We start from the raw sequence: 25,100 nt of genomic DNA on the forward strand, positions 1-25,100 counted from the left end.
CGGTAAATCTGCATGAGGAGTTACCAGTCAACAGAAAACCTACAGGAAACTAGTCACCTCACTGGGTTTGAGTCACATTTTCTCCCATGACCCCAATGACAAAGTTCAGAGGCTGGTTACGTTTTTATAATGTACATCCAGCACATTAAATATAAATTATATAAATATTGTCGATGCTATTATCTACATTTGCGCCATTACCCATGAGGGGTCTACTCTACAGTGTTTCTAAACAGGGGCTTTGTTTAACCAAGTAACGGACCATACGCTAAAGCAAAACCGTTATTCAAACCTCTCAGCTCATGGACACTCCTAACATATGACTTGGAAAGAGTGAATTTGTTAACAATATTTATGGCGCATGGGGTTATATACAATTTAAAAATGCACAACGCAATATTTATTGTTACTGTAGTACTCGTGAATGTCTGAGATTGCAGCAAATTATCAATCGTCAATGAAATCGATCGAACACGCTGGACACTGGGCCTTCCTGCCGGACAGTGAAGAGCTGCTTGGGCTGCTGCCAGCTTGTGAATGCATGGCTGCTTGTAATGTCCCCTTGGTAGCGGCAAGTCCTTGGTGATGATCTGACTGAGAACAAGGCGTCTTGCTTTTTCGACTGCTGTAAACACGTTTGGAGAATTTCCGAACCTTACGGAACAAAGTCCTTCTCAGGAGGATGTAGATCCAAGGGTCAAGGATGGCGTTGACCGCGGCAATCCGAATAGCCGCCAGATCTGCTTGGGAATTCTCTTTCTGTGTTATCTGGTTAGCAAATACGCGTACCTAAAACAAGATAAGAAATGTCAGGCTTAGGCTTACCGCTTCCCTTGCAAACTAAACGAAAATATCAAATAAAGACAAGACGCGTCTTACCACTAGCGGCGCGGAGCAACCTAACACCACAACCGAGGTCACCATGAGCACAGTCATCATTTGCGCTTCTACGTCCGAGGAAAGCGCAGTCCAACGCGCCCGTGTGCTGCCTCGTGTAACGGGATTTTGGACTTTCCTGCGGCGCATTATCAATAGTGTGCCACAAACTGCAAAGTTGAGGATTATCGTCATCAATATCAGCAGAAAACTCACACTGGCATATAAAAACGAATATGCGGCCGGCAAGAGCTCATTAGCCCTCCAGTTGATGAAACACCAGGTTTGGGAGGGTTGACACGTGCTTTCAGACATGCCCATCACCGGTAGACAGCAAAACACAATGTTGCTAAAATAAATACAAAACAAACACTTGCGAGCGAAATACTTGTCAATTCCACACCTTTGGTATGTGTAAGGGCAGCAAATAGCGAGGTAGCGCTCTCCAGACATCGCGAATATAATACTTAGTCCAGCCACTCCAAAGAACAGCAACAAAAAGGAATGGAATTCACAAAGATTACGGTCATCCAGCACATTTCTATCGAGGTAAGTTGCTATAGTGATTGGGCTGGCCAGGCATGTCCCAAGAAGATCCGTGACAGCCAAACCGCAAACTAAGGCGAAGAAGGCAGACGATTTGCGCCCTTGGTTAGATCCAGAAAGAGCTGCTATTGCCGTTATATTTCCTATCACCCCCCCAGCGAACATTAACACAGGTACAGCCATGGCTGCAGCTGACTTTTCAGACACATTGTGTGAAGGGAAATAACTCGTATCGTTCATGGTTTTCGCTAAAAATAAAAAAATAAAAAAAGGCTCTCCAAAGTGCAGAACGATCTTCCTTTTTAATTTTCCGAACTTCAGCAAAGTCTATTCAAATTCAAGTACATATTTCCAAATATGTAATGTTTTATGTTGTAAAATCCATATTGTGTGGTGACGCTCAATAAAATAAATGGCATGCAACCATCCCAACAGCTCGCTTATGGACACCTGAATATGAACTCTTGACGCACAGCAAGTTGGTCCAAATGTATCATACCCAGTAGGGCATCTGTGTTGATATTAACTTCTCTACAGCAAAATCCAGACGGCGGATGGAACGTATCGCAAGAACGAACCCCATCATTTATGCCCTATAAATTGTCGCCAACGTCACCAAGCGTGCGTAATCTCCGCTTGGAGGGGTGTGGGTCGAAAACCGACCCCTGCCAGAATCCTAACTCCCTTCGCGAGGAAGCGCACACTGTTCTACATTGCTGCGACTTAAACTAATATACACTAATATACTAGAAAGAATAAACTGCACACATCACGAATGGGAATGATTCCCCCCGAACAAACATCGATTTTATTCATTAAGAAATGCAGAAACCGTTGTAATTTTCACTGTTGTATTTAAGGTCACCAATAAAGTATTGATGCTACTTACATCAGTGAAAGCGCATTAACAACGGAGTGAAGAGCAACATCACGACAAGCAAGCAAGTCGCAGCAATGAGCAATAAAGTGTGCGCGTTCACGCGCGAGTGGGTACGATTCTCACCTGTTAGTGAGATAGTCGAGTGAAAGAAATCCTTCATACTTAACCGGAAATAGCATCATTAGGCTGTTGATATTTTGTACCCCAAATCAGATTTGGAACAAAACACTGAAAAAGCGTTATATAGGATTTTGTGTGACGGCAATTTAGCTCGTAAAAAAACGTCAGTGGAATTGTTTTCTTGGTTTTAACAATACCCTGTCATCACTTTCACGTTGTATAAATACCTTGAATTATAATAAACTATCCATTACAACCACAAACTCTATGTCACACGCAGCTTAGTTTGTCATGGTCATTCCCAAAGAACACGAACACCGTGTACACAAAGCACAGCTGCGCACCTCTACCAAATATGACTGTAAATGGTTGCGAAGTGACACCTATGATGGAAAGAGAAAACGTAAACGATGCCACTGCACTTAGTGGCGTCTCCCACCCCTCCATTACTGGACGGCTCCTCTTGTTTATAGATGGGGGCCCATGACAAAGGCGGAATGTCTTAAACACTTAGGACAGAACACAACAGCTCTGAGAGGGACAGCTTTCCTGGCGCACAACCGACTTTGTTTAATGACAACAAATCTACTCCTATATACAGTTTATATCAGAAATACACAGAACGAGCTGGCCTAGGCATATCACTCAACTCCTTTAGTACTGCTCACCCTACTGACAGGGCATGTTCAAGGACAAGCGATGGATGTGAATACTGGATGCAATAATGTGGGTCGATCTGAATCGTTCTCAGTCCTGATCTGCGTTAGGGCTGCAAGGCTGTTTGTAATTTTACTAAAGTTACCAATATCTTCAGTAATATCAATACTTCAATCAATCAATTAAAGGAAGGTTTTTAAAGCCCTCTTTACACCAGCAGTTGATGCAAGGTTCCTTTACAGATACCTAGCCTGAAACCCCAAAGAGCAACAATTCACAGTAAATATATGTCCATGTACAAAAACATGAGTAATTTATATGAGACGTTTTAAGTTTTATATAAATTACTCATGTTTTATATTAAAGTTTGCTTATAAACGTCAGTGTCGTATTGTCTAGGGATTTCTAGATAGATTACCGGTATGTGGTTCGATAGAAAATTAGCCAATGAAAAAAACATGATCAATATTAACCTCATTTTAAAATGCTTTTGAAAGAATTGACTTTCTCAACTGCCATCAATTTGAAACCAATACATTGACAATAAACACTAACTGACTGAATGAACATGTTAAAAATAAGTTAATATTGTTAGGGATTGATGAGCCTCTCAGTGAAAAGATTTCATGCTGAGACCCCCATCAAACACTAATTATACTCAACACTAATTCACTTGATAATTGTTTAGGCTATTCAGGATAATATTTTATCGATTTTACAGAAAGAATGTCTGTGTAAAAAACTTAGTTCATTATTTCATATTTTACCTGTAGTATTGGGCAACTTTAATCTATTATTGCTCAGAGAAAGATGTCTTACTGGCAAAGAAATGGTCTGGTCAAGTGAAAGGGAACTCTGGTCTGCTTATTGTCCCCTTCAGATGTCTCCCTCTGGGTCAAAAACCTGACCAAAGTTGCCCCCCCCCCCCCCCCCCCCCCCCCCACACACACACACAACTCCAAGAATTGTTTCAACTGTATCTTGGAGTGGGCTTTTTCTGCGCCTGTAATTTGTCACATCATCACACACAGCGTCTGTACCTGTACACGGGTTTGTTTTACGCTGTCAATGTGCGGTCGACAGGGGATCAAAACAGAAGTGAAGACTGACAACGCTGTCGCAGAAATTAAACCACTTTGCCAGCAAACCACAAGTGAATCACCAGTGTTTCACCAGTGTTTCACCAGTGGGAGCAGATTTCCCCCTATTGCTTCACCTCTTCGCCACTTCGCCACTTCCTCTCTGTAGGCTGGTTTAAGTGCGGTGCTTTGCAGATGGATTGTTTGGTCATTCGTTACCTGGGTGGCTGTGTATGGTATAGCATTGACATTTTTCGGTATTAGAACGTTAAAACAAAATGCCTGTCTGGACTGGATCTTGTAAAGACAACTTTTGACAGTGGTGGTCATCATATGTGTGTGGAAAAATGACGGATGTTAGTCCGGCATTTCCTCGGGTCGGTGAATTCAACACAGCTGAATTAAACACAGCCACGATCCTGACTACTTTCAGCTTGGGTTTCCCTATTTTGGTATTTTTCACATAGGTAATTGCAATTTTCCCAAAATGTTATCAAATTGCTTTATTCGCGGTGGGAGTGGGGGGGGGCTCAATGTCACCCTCTGATGCTGTAGTCACTCTAGCTTGACCCTGCCCCCCCTGAGTGCGAGAGTTGCACGCGTACGAAGAACAATAAATTCAAGACAGCCTTATCATTGATATTTACTCTTGTTCCCCTAATTAGATTACATTAGACTAGATTCAACTTTATTGTCATTGAACAAGTACAAGTACAGTACAACAAAATGCAGTTGGCATACCAGAAGTGTTACCTTATCAGACTATGTGTTACCTTATCAGACTATGTGTTACCTTATCAGACTATGTGTTACCTTATCAGACTATGTGTTACCTTATCAGACTATGTGTTACCTTATCAGACTGTGTTACCTTATCAGACTATGTGGTAACTTATCAGACTATGTGTTACCTTATCAGACTATGTGTTACCTTATCAGACTATGTGTTACCTTATCAGACTATGTGATAACTTATCAGACTATGCAAAGCAGTTTCAGAGTCCAGTAGTACAAGAGAGTAGTGCAACAAGGTCCCAGAGAGGCAGTACTAAGCGGTGGGTGGGTATCGTAAGTGATGGGTCACAGAGTTCAGCAGGTTTGCAGGAAATGGAAAGATACTGTTCCTGAGCCTGCTGGTGCAGTAACGAAGAGACCTGTACCGCCTGCCTGTTGGTAGGAGAACAAACAGTTTGTGGCATGGACGTGAAGGGTCCCTGATGATGCCACGCGCCTTATACAGACACCGCTTGTGCTGGAGGTCTACGATGGCTGGGAGATGCACCAGTGTTATGCTGGGTAGACAATAGTGATGATAGTGTTGGAACTGTTTGGGAACTGTGTTGGAACTGTGTTGGAACTGTGTACAGTAACTCAATTAATTGAGTTGTGCGTTGAGTTGCAAAGTTACATATCATCAGAATTACCAGAATCTTTGTTAAGTGTGGTCTTTAAAATTAATGTCAATCTGTTGATGCATAATTAAAAAATCAAGTAAAAATCAGGTGTAGTAATATTAACCTATTGGATACTAAAGTGATGGTAAAGGGATGCTAAAGTGATGGTAAAGGGATGCTGAAGTGATGGTAAAGGGATGCTGAAGTGATGGTAAAGGGATGCTGAAGTGATGGTAAAGGGATGCTGAAGTGATGGTAAAGGGATGCTGAAGTGATGGTAAAGGGATGCTGAAGTGATGGTAAAGGGATGCTGAAGTGATGGTAAAGGTATTCTAAACGAATTCCTGAGAATAAATCTTTCACCTTTGCAAAAAGCAGCATATGCAGAGTAACACACTATTAATTTTCTGACACATTATGCATTAACCTTGTCACCGGGCTAATAGTGCTGAGCGAGCTTTAAGAGGACAGGTATATAACAGATGAACATGTGAATGCCTTCATTGAGAAACATTCAGTGTTTGCTAGCCTTGCACAAGACTTGGCAGTAATTACCTAGAATCGCTCAGAGAAGCAGAAGTCATGCATTTCCTGAGGCATATTAAACATACCACCACACCCTTTAGAAGGGAAGCTGGTCTCTGAGTCCTAAATTCCAAGTAAAAGTTAGATTTTTACAGTCTTTGGTTTGGTTTGGCTAGGGATAGAAAAGCAGACCTTTCGATCTCATGTAGACACTAACCACAAGCCACCGACCTGGTTATTGAGAAATATTGGGATCGATCATATTAATCATTATGATGTCACATTTTGTGTATTAAAACACCCTTATTTGTGCATTTTGGTAAAATAAGTTGTACAGGTTCCATTTGAAGCCAAATGGGCTAATATTGATCTTATTGGGTTCTTCCCAGATCCAAGGAAATTCTCAGATTCTAAGGAAATTGCATTGTTACTGAATACAAGTGTAAAGCATGTGTATATCCTCTGGTCAACTCATTCACTCTGCCAGATACACTTCACTTTAAATTGGTTTCCAATGTTTGTTTGTTTTTCTCTTTAATTTTGGAGAGTTTTTCAAAAAGCACTAAGTAAACTCCATCTAAGCTTTCTTTAAACTTTAAGATTCAACAAACTGCCATTGCGTAATTAAATTTTTTTTTTTTTTCTTTTATTTTTTAAAATGGTTTTTGTCTTAAGACTTCCTGTACAACAAAAAGAAGATAAAAACTCCTCATGGGGTGACATTAATGATATCACTTGAAATTGCATGGTGTAGTACAGGAAGTGAGATTATTTTTAATACCCCATTTAGGGTTGCTTGGCGAAAATGTCCCTCTTCCATTTGGTAACACAGAATTTTAACTGGTTGCAATAAAATGTGCTTCAAAATGTGTTGAACAGTTCAAGGAAGGACACGTTAACAGATCTTCTTTTTGCTGAGCTGTCGCTATCTTGTTATTGAGGTCGAGGTGCCAAGCCAGAAGTGGAAAATGCTTCTCTGATTAAACATGACAATTCTAACCCTAAAAGAGCAAACTGAAGTTGTTATCAAAACATTCTGGGCCTCTAAATTATATACATCTATTGATTATTGTAGAATATAACTTATAAATGCCTAAAAAGCTGTTTTCTCCAAACAGAACCCAAAACGTCCACTTGTTGTACTCTACTTTTTGTGAATATGGGGTCAACTTCTGATTCCTGCTTTAACCAAACCCCTATTCTGATGTACCACCATAACTTTAGTTAATGCTATATATGCTACACGTCAGTATAATTGTCGCTGAATCTATTCCCCTGGGCTTTCAGCTGGCTACCTGTCAGTTTTAATCTATGTAACATGTGGTAAAATTGTCGCGTTGCTACACCAGTTTAGCATATCTTATCTTTTGGTTGTTTCTTTTTTATTATTGATATCATTATCACCTTGGATGGGAATCAACAGTAGCAACTCTGTCGACGAATTAGCATATTTTTATTTTTTTATGTAAGCTGATGTTAATATATCACTAGAGAGCCATTTCCTGACCTTTGTCTCCAAGACATTTCACGCGGCTCTGAGGCTCGAGATGAGGCAAAGAGCAGACAGGAGTGACATATTCAACAGGTGAGTTGTATGTCTTGCTCAAGGCTCGCACATGAAAGGGATTTGCATTGTTACATTATTCGTTAAAAAATGTGTGTGTAACATTTGTTAACGGCATGTAAAATAAATTTTGAATAAATATTTATTAGCAGAACTATACACTTTCTGCAGTGCAGGTTTTCCTCTGAAAATGCACCAGTGTGACCTATAAGCAGATTGAGCTTACCATGCTAGTGATGTCTCTATTCCCATTAGATTGGTAAACAGTAGCGAGCAGCACATCATTATGGAGACGGACCAAGAGTCTGGCAAGGCAGCTGCAAGCTGTCCAGCAGCGAGCCAAAATCCTCTCAAGACTGGCTGGCAGTCCTCCAGCAAGAGAGGTGAGCCTGGGTCCCATCTACAGTACCGCTGCCCAAATTAATGTATTGTTTACCCTGGAAAGTCATTTACCAGAGGAAATACTCTGTAAGTTGTTTTCTCAAAATAAATAAACTGCTGGTCTTTTGAGGGTCTCTATCTGGGGCACAGATAAAAATTGGCTCCAAACTAAATCCATGAGTTTGAGAAACTGACGCTCAACTTAAAATAAGGGCTGCAAAGTAACTTCAGATTTTTTAGTTCAATAACTGAAAAGTAACCTAGAATTTCCAGATTTTGCAGATATCCTGTTTTTAATACTCTCAGAGTCTGTGGGGAATAAATAACAGATAACCAAGAATCCTCCAATAACATGTATTTTCGGGGGAGGTTATGCTTTTATTGAAACCTTAGAGGAAGTGGGAAAGGCAGTGGAGGGAGTGTGCTGAAGAGAAATTCATTCCCAGCGTTTGTTGCTCATCTTTCCAAAGGGGTGCCAGTTATTCTGGGGGGCCCCATGGAGGCGTGTACTCTGGAGAGATTCTGCATGAATGAATAGATACCTTGCTGTGTTCTGTCTCCTCATCAAACATTATAGGAGAGGATTCAGTGCTGTTATCTTGGCAAGAGTATGGTCAACGGCGTAGGTTTGTACTGTATACTGGGGGGTCAGGGTCTACGCATCCCATGGAGGGTCACACTGACCTGTCTAGGGCATGGGGGGTGGGGGGTCATGAACCTCCGCCCCCCCCCCTAATTCTACACCCCTGTGTACCAGTATACTAAGAATTATATGGCGGGGTGAAACATTTGTGACAAGTTTATGTGAAAGTTTATCTTAGGACAGCTAGACAGGACAATCGTAGTGTGTATTACAGTAGAAGTACGAAATCTTTCCTCAAAGCAGAAGTTTTAAGCACAGTCAGTGCTAGTGAAGACTAAGCTATACTGGGACCCAGGGAATAAGACTGGGATGTCTTCTTTGAGATATTCTTTTAAGATGTATCTTTGATTGATGCTGTTACACATTTCTCTGAGGATTAAATGTTACATTTTCTAAATTACTGCATCATAAAAGATACTGTAAATGTACAATGTATCATCAGCAGTAACAGGGCTTAAATGTCTTACATAATTTCATTGATGCTGTTAAAAATCCAACCTTTGTCCAAAATCCACTCCAGCACCCATAAACAGAACTGCCATTCCAAGAAACATGATAATAAAACACTGATGGTCAGGCCACACGATTCAGCCCGTAACTCTCCGTTTGATGAGCCATGTTCCCTCAGCACCGACCGCAACACCGCGGATGTCTTGCTGGGTTGTCCCTTGACCATGTGGTCAGGTCGCCTCAGTCATGTCTAACATATTCCCAACGTTCTCAGGAACCTCTGTGACCAACCCGCCATGTGATGTGACTTGTCGTTTCCAAGGGGACGGGGTTCGCTACAAGGCCAAGTTGATTGGCATGGACTTCGTCCCAGTGGCCCAGGGAGAAAAGACATGCTTGGACTCCATGATGAAACTCAAGGTAGAGCAGCTTGTGGGAAAGTGTCCCCTCACCAAATTACTTCACTTGTCAAGATGAGGCCCCGTCTTGTAATGTTCGATGTGTCATGTGAATAGAATAACAGGCTGGGACCATATGGGTCAAGTTGTGTCTCAGACGTTTCCTAAAAAAGATTTTCATGTCATCCTTTGGAATGTGTCATGGGAGAACACTGCGAGTTTAGACTTAATAACTCAGATATAGAGAAACTGACTGAAGGAACTACCATGAATGACTCTGTACATGGAACATGCTCAGCTGAGTGTTTGGCTTATTCTCAGTTGTGGCGAGTGTGTGTGTGTGTGTGGGTGTGTGTGTGGGTGTGTGTGTGTGGGTGCGTGTCTGCACGTTGTACGAATTTAGCCTGTCATATAATGGTTAAGATATTAATAAAGTATCCGGTCGAGGCAAGGGAGAGATACATTCAATTATCTATTGAAAATCGCAGCCGTGTTGTCTCTTTAGTTGTTACCAGTATCATCTCAGCTCATCAGATCAATACTCTCACATTAAATACATGATAGGCGTGGCTCCCTAAAACAATGCATTCATTCTACAGCGCAGAGGGCCACTATCATGACAACCCTCGAGCACTGTAGCTGTTCACATGGTCACAAGCCTTGACAGAATGTGACTTCCTAAGATCGGGATTTCCTGACAACGTCCAAACCCAGAAGGAATCTTGTTCTTAACTTTTCTACATGAGATCAATTGTAAGAAAGCCCACATTAGGAGGATATTAATATCACGACACGGTCATGCGTGTGCTCGTGAACAGGGTCAGGAGGTGGCGGCCAGGAACCAGGGACGGCATAAGCAAAGGGTGTGGCTAAAGGTGACTGCTGCCGCGGTGACAATTTTGGACGAGAGGACCGGGGTAAGTCAGGGCTGCTATCGCAAGAACCTGTACGTTGTCATCCAGGCTGCCGTGTGTACAGTGAGGGGGAAAAGTATTTGATCCCCTGCTGATTTTGTAAGTTTGCCCACTGACAAAGAAAAGATCAGTCTATAATTTTAATGGTAGGTTTATTTGACAGAGACAGAACAAAATAAAATAAAAATCCAGAATAACGCATGTAATTTTTTTTTATAAATGTATTAGCATTTTAATGAGTGAAATTATTTGATCCCCTCTCAATCAGAAAGATTTCTGGCTCCCAGGTGTCTTTTATACAGGTAACGAGCTGAGATTAGGAGCACACTCTTAAAGGGAATGTTCCTAATCTCAGCTTGTTACCTGTATAAAAGACACCTGTCCACAGAAGCAATCAATCAATCAGATTCCAAACTCTCCACCATGGCCAAGACCAACTCGCCATGTTTGGAGGACACCATCCCCACCGTCAAACATGGAGGTGGAAACATTATGCTTTGGGGGTGTTTTTCTGCTAAGGGGACAGGACAACTTCACTGCATCAAAGGGACAATGGACAGGGCCATGTACAGTCAAATCTTGGGTGAGAACCTCTTTTCCTCAGCCAGGGCATTGAAAATGGGTCGTGGATGGATATTCCAGCATGCCAATGACCCAAAACATACGGCCAAGGCAACAAAATGTGGCTCAAGAAGACGCATAAGGTCCTAGAGTAGCCTAGCCAGTCTCAAGACCTTAATCCCATAGAAAATCTGTGGAGACGGCTGAAGGTTTGAGTTGCCAAACGTCAGCCTCGAAACCTTAATGACTTGGAAAAGATCTGCAAAGATCAAATGCAAATAAATGTATAACATTTTTGAAATTTTAGAAGTTTTTCTGGATTTTGTTTTTGTTATTCGGTCTGTCACTGTTCAAATAAACCTACCATTGTAATCATAGACTGATCATTTCTTTGTCAGTGGGCAAACGTACAAAATCAGCAGGGGATCAAATACTTTTTTCCCTCACTGTAGTTAAACATGCTTCAGCGTGGACTTTATCAGGTCAGACATCATATTGCAGCCACGGAAAACAAACCTAAATATCTTGCATCTTATGTTAGGTGATGATTCACTTCCTGTGTAAGAGATAAATATTTTAACTAGATAATTGAACATTTTGCTTGCATAAAAAAGCTTTTACAGGTTATGTTTGGTAAGATATTTTGTCGTATTTTAAAATTCAGATATCCGCTGGCCTCAAGATATTACCTCAAACGTGACACAATTCCCTCTCGTGGTTTTCCACTCACCGCAGAACTGTCATGGCTGCCTCACAGGGTCCCACAGATGATAGGATGGCTCTGACAGATGGGAACTTTCTGTCCAGGGCCAAGCCACATCTATCCAGATAAACTGAGAGGATGTAGGGGGACTTAAATGACTCTCTTGGTCAGGCCAATAATAAGCAGACCATAAATACGTATATCCTTTCAGATTATATTATTGAGAAATATGATTGTGGGAAGATATTTATATATATAATATCTGGATTATGGACTTAGTATGTATTACTTTAGCTAACTGGATGATGCTTTGGGCAACTTTATATTATTGAGAATTTTAAGATTGCTTTAAGGATCTTAAAGGAATTGATTATTTTTATTATTTCATACATCATGAAACGAAGGTCACGAGAGAAAACAGACTTTTGCTATTTTGCGGTTTCGGGGACGCTTCGGGAAGCTGTGATCCAGTGGAAACACTGCTGGTCCAGTGGAAACACTCCTGGTCCAGTGGAAATACTCCTGGTCCAGTGAAAACACTCCTGGTCCAGTGAAAAGACTACTGGCTCCATATAAATAATGCAGCTCCCTTTTGGAGACCAGCATTCAGTCTTCTTCCTACTCCCTTTCAACTTTGTCCCCCTTCACCTATCTTCCAGTCCTTCTAGACTGAGTCCTTCTAGACTCTCTGTTGAGGAAAGATGAAAAAACATGTGAGGTGAGTGACTCTTCACACTCCTTCATGAAAATGTAATAAATGCTTTTACTTTTAGGACAGCAGAGGGCGCTATGGGTAGACCAACCTCTGCCTCATTCACCATGTGGCCGCTGTCTGGTTCCCGACTACGTTATGTTTCCATTGCTTTCTGTCCGGTTGCTACATTTACTGTGCTCTCATTGTGTTCACCATACAGCTGGTGATACATTCCCATGAACCTGGGAACATACACTCCCTGACAAAGGACGAGTACGACCCTAGAGCCCTATCCTACATCTATAATGATGAAGGCACCCACGTTCTGTTCTACATCAAGATGGCCAATTTGGTAAGGGATCCAGAGAGGATTTTCTATTTGCAGCCAACGGATATCTTGTTAGTACACCATATCAATGCTAACGAGCACGCCTGCTTTCCATGGAACAGAACAGACCATAATTTAATAGTTTCAGAAGTTACAGATACTTTACGTTCAGAAGTGTATCTGATCTGCATAAACAGTGCCAGCAGTTATTCTTTTTCCGCCCACAACTCTGCGTGTAATCCAGTCTATAACTGACTCCTGTTTTCTTACGGAACAGGCAGACCCTGTTCTTGACGACATCAAAGAAGTCTGCCAAAGCTCAATAACACAAGGAGACCAAGTCACTGAGGTCAATAATTCATTAGCAGTAAGGATGAGACAAACAGTACAGCACTTCTTCACAATATTTTTCTTTGTATTGGCACTTCTGATGTTCAGGTGTATTGGGCATATACGTGGAGAGGTTATTACAGTCATGTGGTCTTTTGATAACAATCCCTTGCTTGTCAATATTCTTTTCTCTTAGAATTCTTCTGCCTTACTGCTATTTGATGAGAAGCTTGCTTCTCCTAAGGTGAGGCTTTTTATTGCAGATTAAAGAAATCCAGCTGCTTGTACATTTTCTCAACTGCCAACATGAGACAGAAATTATTTTCGGACACTGTTAACTTCTCTTTTTAAGGCCCTTGATGATATGGACCAGTTCAGTCCAATTCCTGCCTCTCCATCAGACCAACAACAGCAGGTGATGGACACATCCAAAATGAACTTCACAAGGATTTTTAAACGGAAGGCGTTTGCCAAACCAGCCAGTTGTCGACTTGCTGCCGGGGTCAAACTTTGAGCAACCATGACAGAATGTGTGTCTCCCTGTGCTTTGTGCCCACAGATCTCATCCAAGGATGAGCTGAGGGACATATTCTCCGTCAGCAGTCAAAATCCTTGCATGAATCAACAAGGTGTGCACCATTGAAATAATAAAAGTCCAATATCGTTGACATTGTGACGTAGTCTCATTTAAACTTTTGACTCAGGAATAATTTAGGTCAAGCATTTATCTAGACCGCCTTCACCGATAGCACAACATTAGACTCTAATTCTATTTTTCACATCTGGGAAGTGGTGTTAGCACTGTTAGCACTGTTAGCACTGTTAGCAATGCTAGGAGTCTGTTCTGACACTTCTAACAGACCTGCTGATTTCCTCAAGGACCTCCACTGTTTCCGACAAAGACCTCCACTGTTTCCCACAAGGACCTCCACTGTTTCCCTCAAGGACTTCCACTGTTTCCATCAGCTCCTCAGAAATTCCCCACCCTACCTGGTCTGCCAGTCGCTGTGACACCATTCACCTCACTCGTCTCCGTACCGTGGGTCCAGCAGGGGCCCCGGCCAACCCTCTTGCCCAGTTCCAATGGCCCCTGGGGGGGCCCAGCCGTCTGGCTTTCCCAGCCTGGTATGACGGGATGGACCAGTGGAGCGGGTGGCATGATGCCGAATGGAGTCCCTCCAATGGGAGTAATCTCCCAACCTGGGAGGTTGTGGGGACAGAACACACTGAGCTCTCCCATCTCTTCTGCCCCCACCTACACATCCTATGCTACAGAGCGACACCAGCAGCCAGTCTCTCCAACCAGCTACATGTCCTATGGGACAGAGGGACACCAGCAGCCAGTCTCTCCAACCAGCTACATGTCCTATGGGACAGAGGGACACCAGCAGCCAGTCTCTCCAACCAGCTACATGTCCTATGGGACAGAGGGACACCAGCAGCCAGTCTCTCCAACCAGCTACATGTCCGATGGGACAGAGGGACACCAGCAGCCAGTCTCTCCAACTAGCTACAGCAAGCCAGCCGAAAGATAAACAAGGCTGTGTCAATTAAGTGTTGTTTGTTGTCTTCATGTCTGTATGCTTGACATTGTTTTCCATTACCAGTGCATTTGCCTAATAACGTGTAGGTGAAAATCTTTTAATGAAGTACAGTTTCACATTATGATTAATTATATTGCTGTTAATTTGTGAATTTCAGCGTAAAGCTGTTTTAGTAGTCTTTACTATTGGTTGAGACTGAACCATTTGTCTGAATAAGTAAGTTAAGTTAGTATTTCCAATCAACGGATGTAGTCAGTGAGACATCTTACAGTGTCTGGTTTGTTTTCAAAGTAAAAGAATGAAAAATCTGAAAAACACAACTTGAAATATATTTTGTCTATTTAAGCAAGATTAACTGGTTGTTTTTTTTTGAGTTCCAAAAGGGATTTCCATGCATGCTACAAATCTTACAAATAAGGTTGAGTCTTAAATAATGCTTGTGTAATTAAAAATCCTGTAAAAAAGTGTAATAAACATACACATTTCTCATCATAATTTTGGATCAAATGGGTGTTGTTGATGATCACATTTTCAAATGTTTTGCAAAAAAAAACCTGTAATTGCATAATCTATCACATAATCTGTGGCTGAGTGGCTAAGATTGTGGACCAAAACCAAACTAAAGTGGTTATTATTCATATTTATGTGGATAAAGGTTTGTTGCAGAAATGATTGGTGGCAGTGAGTGTACGTTTTGAAGGGTGAGGGTGTGTAATTAAAATGATTAAATTCCCGCGTATGTCGATTGGTTATCATTGATACACAACTCTTCTAGTAGACTTTCTGTCACCTACCACCCATTTCCTGATTTTACATTGGGGAAATTCATTGAGTAACAGACAGTTCAGAGTTGTGCAGCATCTTTGAATGGCACCCAAAAAACAATTTGAGCATGGACAACATTATCATCTAATTTAAACAGACTTTACATGGAAAGAGATGGTAAGGAATAATTTAATGTTGATTTTACCACACGGACAAACATGAACAGTAGTAAAACATTTGAATAGCATTTAAGGTTATGACAGAGATTTAAGTAATAGAGAGAATTCATTGTATTTCTTTCGTGTATTTTGTCTTTTCCTGTAACTCCGTTTTTCAGTCGTTGGTTTAATTCATCCACTTCTTCAAATAACTGCCTGAAATTTGGTTTCAATGTTTCACTAAACCACAGGTTTAACCTTTAATAAGGTTCTACAGAACATCCTGGGGTGTGACTATATCACTTATAATCTAATTGAATGAGATTGAGTCTTCACTTGATTCATTCTATTTTTCTCTGTTTTACACAGGAATATTAAAACATCTCACAATCAAACAGTTTTTACATTAAATGTTGCAGTGTGTTAAGAGAATTAAGCTAGATCAACAAAATGCTCTATGCTGTGAGGTTACTGTTTGTATGTGAAATGTATAATTTGAGTTTTTAAGATGGTGGTTCAGACAGAGATGATAGGAACCATTGATCATTGTTGTCCTCTGTTAATTATTAGCACACACACACACAACGGATCTATTCATTTTCCCTTCTATTAAATTAGATATTTGGTTAACCTGTTTATGTATTATTCGGTTTCCTTTTGCCTTCAACATTCCTATGCTGTCCACCAACTGGATGTCAGTAATGTGTGAGCTCTACCAGACAAGTTGGAAAATGTTCTATAGGAAATAAGAATTTCAACAGGGCGTGCAATCCTGTTTTGCGCAAGCAGGTGCTCGAGAACAGTGCTTGATTGTCTGTTGTGGTACAGGCATAGGCCTTTCTTATTTCCTCTGCATGTGACAACAAAAAGATGTTTAGCAAGGCATGAACCTCATTGGTCAACTTCAGACTGCGACTTCCATTTCTATGGCAACTACAGCAGAATTATAGAGGAGGTATAGGTGTGTGGTTGGTTACTTCCTCCTACGCACGAGGGTTTAATTTTTTAACCCTTAAATCAGCAGATATCTTGGCTCCTGAAGTCATTATAGAATTTGTTAAATTCCCCCAGGTTCCCCGTGAACAAAACCATTATACCCAAAACTTTTAACAAATCCATCTTTAGATGAGTGAGGAAAGGAGGCGTTCAATTTACCCTTCTGTTCCTTCCTTTTCAACTTTTTTTGTAAAGAAAAGGATGCAGTGGTCTCTCTTAAATTTTTCTGGAGATGTAAATGTGTTTAAAGGGGTAGGAGCAGGAGGGGAAAGGGGGGACAAGTCCCCCCAGGATTAAAAGTGGGTAAATTAATTCTGCCTTAATAATAAGAACACTTGAAAAATACAAAATGTGCCCCTCCATATCAAACTCCTGCGCCCCTGTATTTTAAACAGGTACATGTCCAGCAATGTACTTGGTGTCCTAATTTTTTAAAGGAAAGCAATTTTCCTTCTCATTAAAATAACATCAAATAGATCAGGAATACAGAGTTAGATATTGTTAATGTTGTAAATGACTATTGTAGCTGATTTTCAACGGAATATCTACATCATCAGGAACCATCGCTCCTCTGTTCCAATGGCACGTTGTGTTTGCTAATCCAAGTTAATCATTTTAAAAGGCTAATTGATCATTAGAAAACCCTTTTGATATTATGTTTTCAGCACAGCTGAAAACTGTTGTGCCGATTAAAGAAGCAATAAAACTGTCCTTCTTTAGACTAGTTCAGTATCTTCATTATCAGCGATTGTGGATTTGATAACAAGCTCAAAGAGTTTTTCTGAAACTCGTTAGCCTAATCTTGTTGAGAAATCAAGGCTGTACCATGTGAGATTTTGCCAAGAATCTGAAGATCTGGTACAACAATATGTAGTACTCCCTTCACAAACACAAACTGTCTCTGACCAGAATAGAAAGAGACATGAGATGCCCTGGTGCACAACTGAACAGGAGGACATAATGGGCCTCTGTACGCCCATGTAGATATTCCATTAAAAATCTGCCCTTTCAAGCTACAACTGACACAAGGCAGAACCGTGGACCCAAATGTGGTCACGGAGGCAGAATAGGTTCAGAATAACACATTTATTCACAGGACCAGGGAAAAGCAGTCTCGTAGTGGGTGGGTATGTGAAGGTTGGCAACAGAGCAGACGGGTCAAGGAACACTGGGGCTGACAGGCTCCCTGGTCCGGGTCAAACAGGCAGCTAACCAAACAGGGAAGACAGAAACACGACCCGGGTAACAGGGGATCCACTTGAAACTAAGAACGCTGGAAACGGCTGTACAGGACAAGACGATCTGGCACCTGCTAGGACAGAGAACAGGGGGTTAAATACGCAGAGGGATAATGGATAACCAGGAACACCTGGTGGGGGGGACGGAGACATGACAACAGGTGAAACACATCAGGGTGTGACAACAACAGTCATTTACAAAATGATCAATGTCTACACTGTATTTCTGATCCATTTCATATTATTTTCATGTGCTTTTCTTTTCGAAAAACAAGGATCTTTCTAAGTGACCCCAAACCTTTGAACGGCAGTGTACTCTTTGCGCATTACCCCGTGCGTTTCTCAGATAGGTAATGCAGTATTGTCTGCATTGAAACCTACACTGGATAAGTGGGCCATGCCCTCATTTTCGGAATATCTACATGATCCCTGTCTCTGCGGCAGTTGGGCCCGCTTGTGACAGGGCTGCACCTGACACATTTCTCAGAGGGACGTGTTGAAATGTCTCAGTGTGTCTCAGAGAAAAGAACTAAATAAATAGCTTTCACTTGTGTCCCACGTTACTTCATGTTGTTCCATGCCAGTCCTGTATTGTGTAACTTAGTGGCGGTAATCATGCAAGCATCAGGAACCTCCAGTATTTTGATGTGTGCATCCTCTCATTTGATGTGTGCATTCTCTCACTATATCTCAGTGTGTATGTGGTAAGAAATACATGTGTGTGTGTGTGTTTGTGTGGGTGCCTGGTTTGTTTTTTGCAAGCCTGCTAACTTCCTGTTTGAGCAGCCTGATTCTCACCTTGCTACATCTTTGTCAGGAGGAGAGTGTGGATGTTCGTGCACTGAGGGCCAAGTTTCATGCCAAGGTTGACTTGTCTAGTAGCCGAGACAGCACTTCTCCGATATCTCCACTGCCTGGGTTTGGTGTTACCGTAAATGGAGGGCTCCAACACAAACGGATGCCTATCGCTCCCATGCCACCACTTCCTGGATCAAGCTCTTCCCCGGACCTTCAGAGACTAGCCCAACGACCTGTAAGGGCCGAACTGGAGGGGATGATCGCCAGCCCTAGGCCTCCTCCATTGCACCACCCCTACGGAGCCACCAAGGAGCTGCCCAGACCCCCACACCACCCCTCGGAACCAGAGAGGTCGGGCAAGGCCAGAGTCACGGGAGAGCTCCTGCAGAACATGATGCTGAAGCATAAAGCAGGGCCATCCACCCCTACCAAGCTGACACCTCACCACTTGCCTAGCCAGAGGAGTCTAATGGAGGTGACCCCCCTGAGAAGAGCCCTTCCCCCTGAGGGCCCGCGACCCATAAAGCCCAAACGGCCTCCGCACGTTAACCTGCAGGCCCATAAGAGAAACCCCAGAGCACCACCCCTTACAGAGCGGCCAAAGTTAAGGAAGACTGAAGGTGAGCGGCTGGATTTTCTCGAAAGAAAGCGAGTTCATTTGCTTCCTGTCAATGTCAAATATGCAGAGTTTCCTGTCAGGTGACTAATCACCAAGTTTTTATCTCCATTGCCCAAGAGGAAATATAATCCTATACTCTTATTTTATGTTGATTACAGTGGTTTTACAGTAGTGAGGGCATGGAGTATTATTATTTCTCATATTTGTCCCTATAGAAGAGCCCACATCCCTGGTGCTTCAAGTCCCATGCTCTTCCCAACATCAATTGAAGTAATGGACGCATTGGAGTTTGTTTGAATAAAAATCTCAATATTCTGAAATCAACTCCATATTTGGTTTGATGTAACTTTATGCTCATAGGCCCAGGTTATCTTCCATTGATTTTCAAAAAGCAGTGGCTAAAGTTGAAGTTCAAAATGGCTCCCCATTCACTGAAGCACTGCTAAAGTGCAAAAGCGCATTGCTAAAGGGAGCTGGAGGTTGTCATGGGGACGCCACCGGTAACCTATACTGACAGCGACCTCCGTAAGTTATACCTCCGTATAATTGTATGCATAGTAAACCCACAGGTTGCTATTTCATGCTGTCATAAAATGTACAGTTGTGAACCCGCCACTGAAATGCATCGCGATAGATTTGGGGTTCCCCAGTTATGAATATTCACTATGGCAGAACCTTTATTTTTCCGGTACACTTGAACAATCCCGCAAAGTTTTATCAAGTGCCTTACTGATGCGAGTCCTACAATCTGGCGACGAAGACTTCGCATGTACCCAACAACGCTTCCCCGGGAACTGCACGCTTACAGTCCAACAATAAGGAAAGACACAATTCCATGTTTCGGCGTTATTCTTAAACACGTCGCTCTCGAAAAAGTTAATAATAAAAAAAGTAATATTTTATTAATTTTTTACTTTGCGTTGTATTACACCATCTTTCGAATGTATCGGTGCAGTTCACCTGTAGACAAACCTTGCCTGTTGTTTCTGTACCCAGGTGGCAGTAGTCTGTCTCTCCCCGGACTAACCAGTCACTCAGTCCCTGCAAGACCCCCAGGCAAGCCCAGCAGCCTACCGCGACAGCCTACCCCTGTGTGAGTGGATAAATGGTCAAGGGTTTAGTGTTGGAGGTTGAGTGTTAAAGTGAGAGTGTGAACAAAGACAGGGACATTTACGTGCTACCATTATGCGCATCTTACAGTAATGTGTGCATTCATTTTCACAGTTCTTAGTCTTTTTCAACTTCATTCTTATGTTGTTGTGTTTTTGTACATAATTGAGCAGTCTGTACGTAACTCGATGTACATGAACACTAAAAAAGCTTTTTTTTTCTATTTATTTCTACATTTTACCTATATTTGTCCTTCTGATTCCTTTTCTCTCATTAGACATTTCGAGGAAGACTATGACGACATAGATGTGAAACCACCCCCCCCACCCCCAAAACACCCTGGGAGCTGGGACAAAAGTGGTATGATCCGTGTAACTCCTATTTAATCGTGAATTACGCAAAAGAGATCAGTCCTGGGATTAGTGAACTATTTGAAATGTACGTTGTTAAGCAGCTAGGTAGTGTTTATTGGTAATTACTGTTACCACATAACGGCTAACAACGGCACACTACTATTTTTGCTAAAGGTGAAATGTAATGTTTTCTGGTATTTTTTCCGTCAAATTTGTCAAATTCAAAAAAGAAATGTTTACAAATAAACCTATTTTTCTTTCAACATATGATCTAAACATGATCTTTCTTTGTGATTTTTCTCATATGGTAATTTGCATTGCCATAATTTACAACAAAAAAGTTTAGTATGGTTTACAACTTATTCAAAGTATCATTAGCTGGATTGGAGTACATACGCATACTGTATCTCAGTCTGTCATGCTGTAATGCATGTATTAAACATGTGTATATGTATGTCATCAGTGGTTTCTTTTGCACTATTTGTAATATTTCACCCACAGACAGCCTGAATGATAATAGCTCTTCACAAATAGATGAGGTGAGAACATTACTTTTTCCCCATTCTAGGTTCACCATCAGTGAGCATTTATGCAAAACACAATATTGTTAATTACAAACATGTATTTCATAACATTTACCCTGCATATATTTTCTTATTCCTGGCTGCAGGGAAGCGATGAAAGTGAAATCTATGATATGATCGATGAGTAAGTATAATGAAGAAACATTTTGATTCCCTGCAAACATACATGAAGGTCTGTAAGTGAATTGCATTCATAAATGTTTATGAAAGTGACAACTCAATACCAATAAAATGGTTGCATATCTCTTCAAATATTCTATCTATATAGACAAGATAACTATCCACTCCAAATAATTTTACTGACCACACAACATCTCAGTTTTGTTCTTACATTTCAGAAGCAATGGACAGGAACAAGGAAGGAAAAGTTCAGATAAGAATAAAACAAAAGAGTTGAAGCGGCAACAGGAGCAAGAGAGGAGAGAAGAGAAGGAACGGCAGGAAAAGGAAAACAAATACAGAAAGAAATTTAAGGTGAGGCATTACATTTCCATGTGCTTGTTACTCCAAACCTAGAAATACCCCAAAACAGTTCCATCTATGTGTCGCCGTGCTGAGAGATTTCAGAACACAGTTCAGAATTTTGGAAAGTTCTTGAAGCACACCTCTGTGAACTTTTCCCCCCATACGTTTTAGCTAAATAATGAAATAATGTAGTGAAACATCAACACGCATAACATAATTCTCCTTGACCTCTGAATGTATTTCTGCCCCCCCTCAGCTGGGACCAGGAAAGATAGAGATGCATCACACAGCCAGGGTTCGGCATGACTGGCAAGGGGGAAAGAACGATCTTAGTGTTCGACAGGGTGAAACTGTGGAGATCATCCGGGTCAAGAACAATCCGGGGGGAATGTGGCTAGCCCGCAACGCGTCCGGTCATTGTGAGTTAACCACTGTCCAGTTGGTCACAGAACTACAGTTGTGCATTTGTTCCAGAATGGGTACTAGTTCTATAACTGCATTGTCAATGTGACATTGAAAACCACAATAATGTTTGGTACCTGAAAAAGGACCAAAAGCCAGCACTGAAGTGTACATTTGCAGACGGCTACATCATTAACACATGTGTGGATGTGGACTACGAGGAAGTGAAACGTAAACTAAAACTGACCAGGGCATCTGAACCCATACCACCACCTCTACCGCCTCCGCCTCCACCTCCACCTCCTGAAGACAATGACATCTACTATGATGTGGAATCATCAGATAACATAAACAGGTACTTCGGCTCTCATGGAACTACACAGAAATAAAAAATTGCTTTCACTTGGTTTGTAATTCAAGCCTGAATGCAAGTGATTCAATGACTGATCGATACTGTTTGTATCCGTTTCTATCAGCGGCAGGACTCTGGACGATGGTAAGTGGGGCTGCGAATTACTGTGTCTAATTAAAGGGGTCATGGGTATGAGGTTTTTTTCAGGACTACTAGCATAAATGACCAGAAGACATCTGCACTGAATGCTTTAAGTTAACGTTTTGAAGCATTTCTATGAACCTTTTCAGAGTGCCTAAGATATTCCCCGTCTAAACTACAGCTCTGGAAAAAATGAAGAGATCATTGCACCAAAAAAATTGAAAAGGAAAGTTATGAATGAACAGAAGTGTTCAATTTGCAGTGGTCTCTTAATTTTAACCCTTCTGTTCCTCACTCGAAACCTTCCTTTTCTACTTTTTTGGAAAGGAAAGAAAAAGATGCAGTGGTCTCTTAATTTTAACCCTTCTGTTCCTCACTCGAAACCTTCCTTTTCTACTTTTTTGGAAAGGAAAGAAAAAGATGCAGTGGTCTCTTAATTTTCTCCGGAGCTGTATCTTGCCAGTCCTTCCATCAGTTAGCATTGATGTGTAGTCTCCTCATATTGGCTTTAGACACTCGTATAACTATCCCCTCCACCTTAAACCACCCTGAACTAGCTAATTCTATTCCTTTCTCGTTTGGTAAGAGAAGAGAAGGTGTGTTATTGTTTACATTTAGTCATATAAACATGAAAGGCCGGATTCTACACAGGGCCCCTTAAGTACTTCATGTCGTATGTCTGTGTTCATATTAAATGTACACTGCATCTCATGTTCTTTATCTATCTGTCAATCTGTATATTTCCCTCTCTGCCTCTCTTTATCTACCCCGCCCCCACCTCTCTATCTACCTATCTATTTATCTATATATCTATTTATCTACCTATCTATTTATCTATCTATCTTTTTATCTATCTATCTCTCCAAACACAGATGACTATGATGATGTCCAAGATTTCCCTCCTCCACCTCCTGAAATTAGGTATACATCATGTATCATACCTTTAAATGTAATTTGGTTACAGCTTTTATATTACACAAGATGCCTTTCTGTTCTTTTAATAGTGCCGTGTGGTTTCGATAGGTTGCTAAATGTGGCTAAATGTTGCATTTATAAATGGAAACCTTATTTCTTCTTCTCTTGCATGTAGAATGTATTGCACTAGAGTAGCCGCTTATGAAAATTCATAAGGAAGTGTAAATAAGAAACTTGCCTACTGACAGAGAACAAAAGCAGGTTTGTTTGATCACACAAGAAATGGACTTGTTAATGTTGCAGTCTAGATCCAAAGCTTAAAAAGAAGCTGGAAAAAGATGAACAGGAATTCAGAAAAAAGTTCAAGGTAAATCTTAGTTTTGCTGTTGCTGCATGTATTTATTTTTTTACAATATATCCGAACACGTTTCCACATGTTTCACCCACAAACGACTAAAACATGTAATAACCTGAGTTATGAAAAGAAAGAAAACTTGACTTTTGTTTTGTCAGTTTGAGGGGCCCATCATTGTGTTACACATCATGATGGCTGATGCAACCATCAAGAAGGCCGGGGGAAAGGATCTACCAGTGGATCAAGGAGAGATCTTGGAGGTCATTGAACTCACAAACAACAAGAAAGCCCTGTGTCGAAACAAGCTGGGAAAATGTATGTCATGGCATCGCCCTCTTGTGATAAGACCCTGAACACGTCAGTCTAACATCAGATTAGGCTTCTGGGAAATACAGGGCCGGTTTCGCAGAGACAGATTAAGCCTAGTCTAGGACTCAAAAAATGTGTTCAAAAGAAAACGCCATTGAGCTTGTTGTTTTAGCCCTAAACTAGGCTTAATCTGTGCCTGCGAAACCGGCCCATAGTGAATGTTTATTGGAGTGTGAGCCTGCTGCCTAATTAGTTACAGAAAATGTCCTGTTTTCTTTATCAGCATGAGTGCCATTGTATTAAATACTTTTCTTTCTCATAGATGGATATGTACCCCGGAAGGTTCTTCTTCCTGCGTAGGTTTCTAATTTATTTATTTAACTCAAATATTAGTAAAATATGGATCAATAAGAGCTAATGTTCCTGGTATTCAATCACTGATCTTATATGTTCTTGGCTGCAACTGCCTGTGTCTTAAAGTTCTTGTTCATCTGGTTTTCAATGTGTTTTTTTTTTCAGGGAAGGGGATGACATTTATGACGATATTGATCATAACGGTATGTCATTTTTAATTAATGGTGCAGTAAATATAATGTATCTCTATAAGCTACTGTAACAAATGCATCCTATGAAGTGCGAAGACCTTTTTTGACATTCTCTCTCCTCACAGAAATCAATGACAATGTCTATGATGATACGATCCACTGAAGACCTTTTCCTTTCTGTATCATAGATACTGGGCCGACAATTTAATGCATGTCTTCCATGGAGACACAAACACATTCACATAATTGACAGACAGACACTGGCACACACAAATATCCTAAGAACTTAAAAACGTATTGCACGATTGTTGTTTGCTCCAATTTGCTTGTAGAAACTATTTAATACACTATTATTGGTTCATGACTTGGCTTTTGGAGATTAGTGTAAGAAATAAATACTTTTTTTTT

At 41.2% G+C, this 25,100-nt stretch overlaps 3 protein-coding genes across 11 annotated transcripts; 2 read left to right on the forward strand and 1 right to left on the reverse strand.

Annotated features, from left to right (window-relative positions):
• Positions 1-177: 177 nt before the first annotated feature.
• LOC105029289 (prostaglandin E2 receptor EP4 subtype-like) lies at positions 178-1,938 on the reverse strand. Its single transcript, XM_010902568.4, has 2 exons — positions 880-1,938; positions 178-789 (listed from the first exon to the last, which is right to left on the reverse strand). Exons 1-2 carry the CDS (start codon positions 1,660-1,662, stop codon positions 448-450), a joined length of 1,125 nt encoding a protein of 374 aa, XP_010900870.4. The 5' UTR covers positions 1,663-1,938; the 3' UTR covers positions 178-447.
• A 5,671-nt stretch (positions 1,939-7,609) lies between these two features.
• LOC105029307 (disabled homolog 2) lies at positions 7,610-15,371 on the forward strand. 6 transcript variants are annotated; one of them, XM_034293871.1, is made up of 11 exons: positions 7,610-7,662; positions 7,897-8,024; positions 9,390-9,535; positions 10,332-10,430; positions 12,606-12,737; positions 12,991-13,080; positions 13,240-13,287; positions 13,396-13,458; positions 13,603-13,672; positions 13,923-14,455; positions 14,507-15,371. In XM_034293871.1, the coding sequence occupies exons 1-11, from the start codon at positions 7,625-7,627 to the stop codon at positions 14,576-14,578; spliced, it is 1,419 nt and encodes a 472-aa protein (XP_034149762.1). In that variant the 5' UTR covers positions 7,610-7,624; the 3' UTR covers positions 14,579-15,371. The 6 variants fall into 6 exon arrangements, with proteins under 6 accessions (XP_034149762.1, XP_034149763.1, XP_019904859.3 ...); XM_034293872.1 differs by having other exon boundaries at positions 13,946-14,455; XM_020049300.3 differs by having other exon boundaries at positions 13,923-15,371.
• Positions 15,372-15,397: 26 nt separating this feature from the next.
• On the forward strand, positions 15,398-25,099 carry si:ch73-40i7.2 (FYN-binding protein 1). Of its 4 annotated transcripts, none has more exons than XM_010902572.3 (16): positions 15,399-15,529; positions 18,562-19,162; positions 20,158-20,254; positions 20,549-20,631; positions 21,126-21,163; positions 21,295-21,332; positions 21,550-21,682; positions 21,930-22,092; positions 22,256-22,430; positions 22,552-22,571; positions 23,441-23,489; positions 23,787-23,850; positions 23,997-24,153; positions 24,470-24,503; positions 24,667-24,704; positions 24,818-25,099. In XM_010902572.3, the coding sequence occupies exons 1-16, from the start codon at positions 15,527-15,529 to the stop codon at positions 24,853-24,855; spliced, it is 1,731 nt and encodes a 576-aa protein (XP_010900874.2). In that variant the 5' UTR covers positions 15,399-15,526; the 3' UTR covers positions 24,856-25,099. The 4 variants fall into 4 exon arrangements, with proteins under 4 accessions (XP_010900875.2, XP_010900874.2, XP_019904858.2 ...); XM_010902570.4 differs by having other exon boundaries at positions 15,400-15,529; positions 21,547-21,682; XM_010902573.4 differs by lacking the exon at positions 18,562-19,162 and having other exon boundaries at positions 15,398-15,529; positions 21,547-21,682.
• The last annotated feature ends 1 nt before the right edge of the window (position 25,100 follows it).

The sequence above is a fragment of the Esox lucius genome, chromosome 8 (assembly GCF_011004845.1).
Source record: "Esox lucius isolate fEsoLuc1 chromosome 8, fEsoLuc1.pri, whole genome shotgun sequence".
NCBI lineage: Eukaryota > Metazoa > Chordata > Actinopteri > Esociformes > Esocidae > Esox > Esox lucius.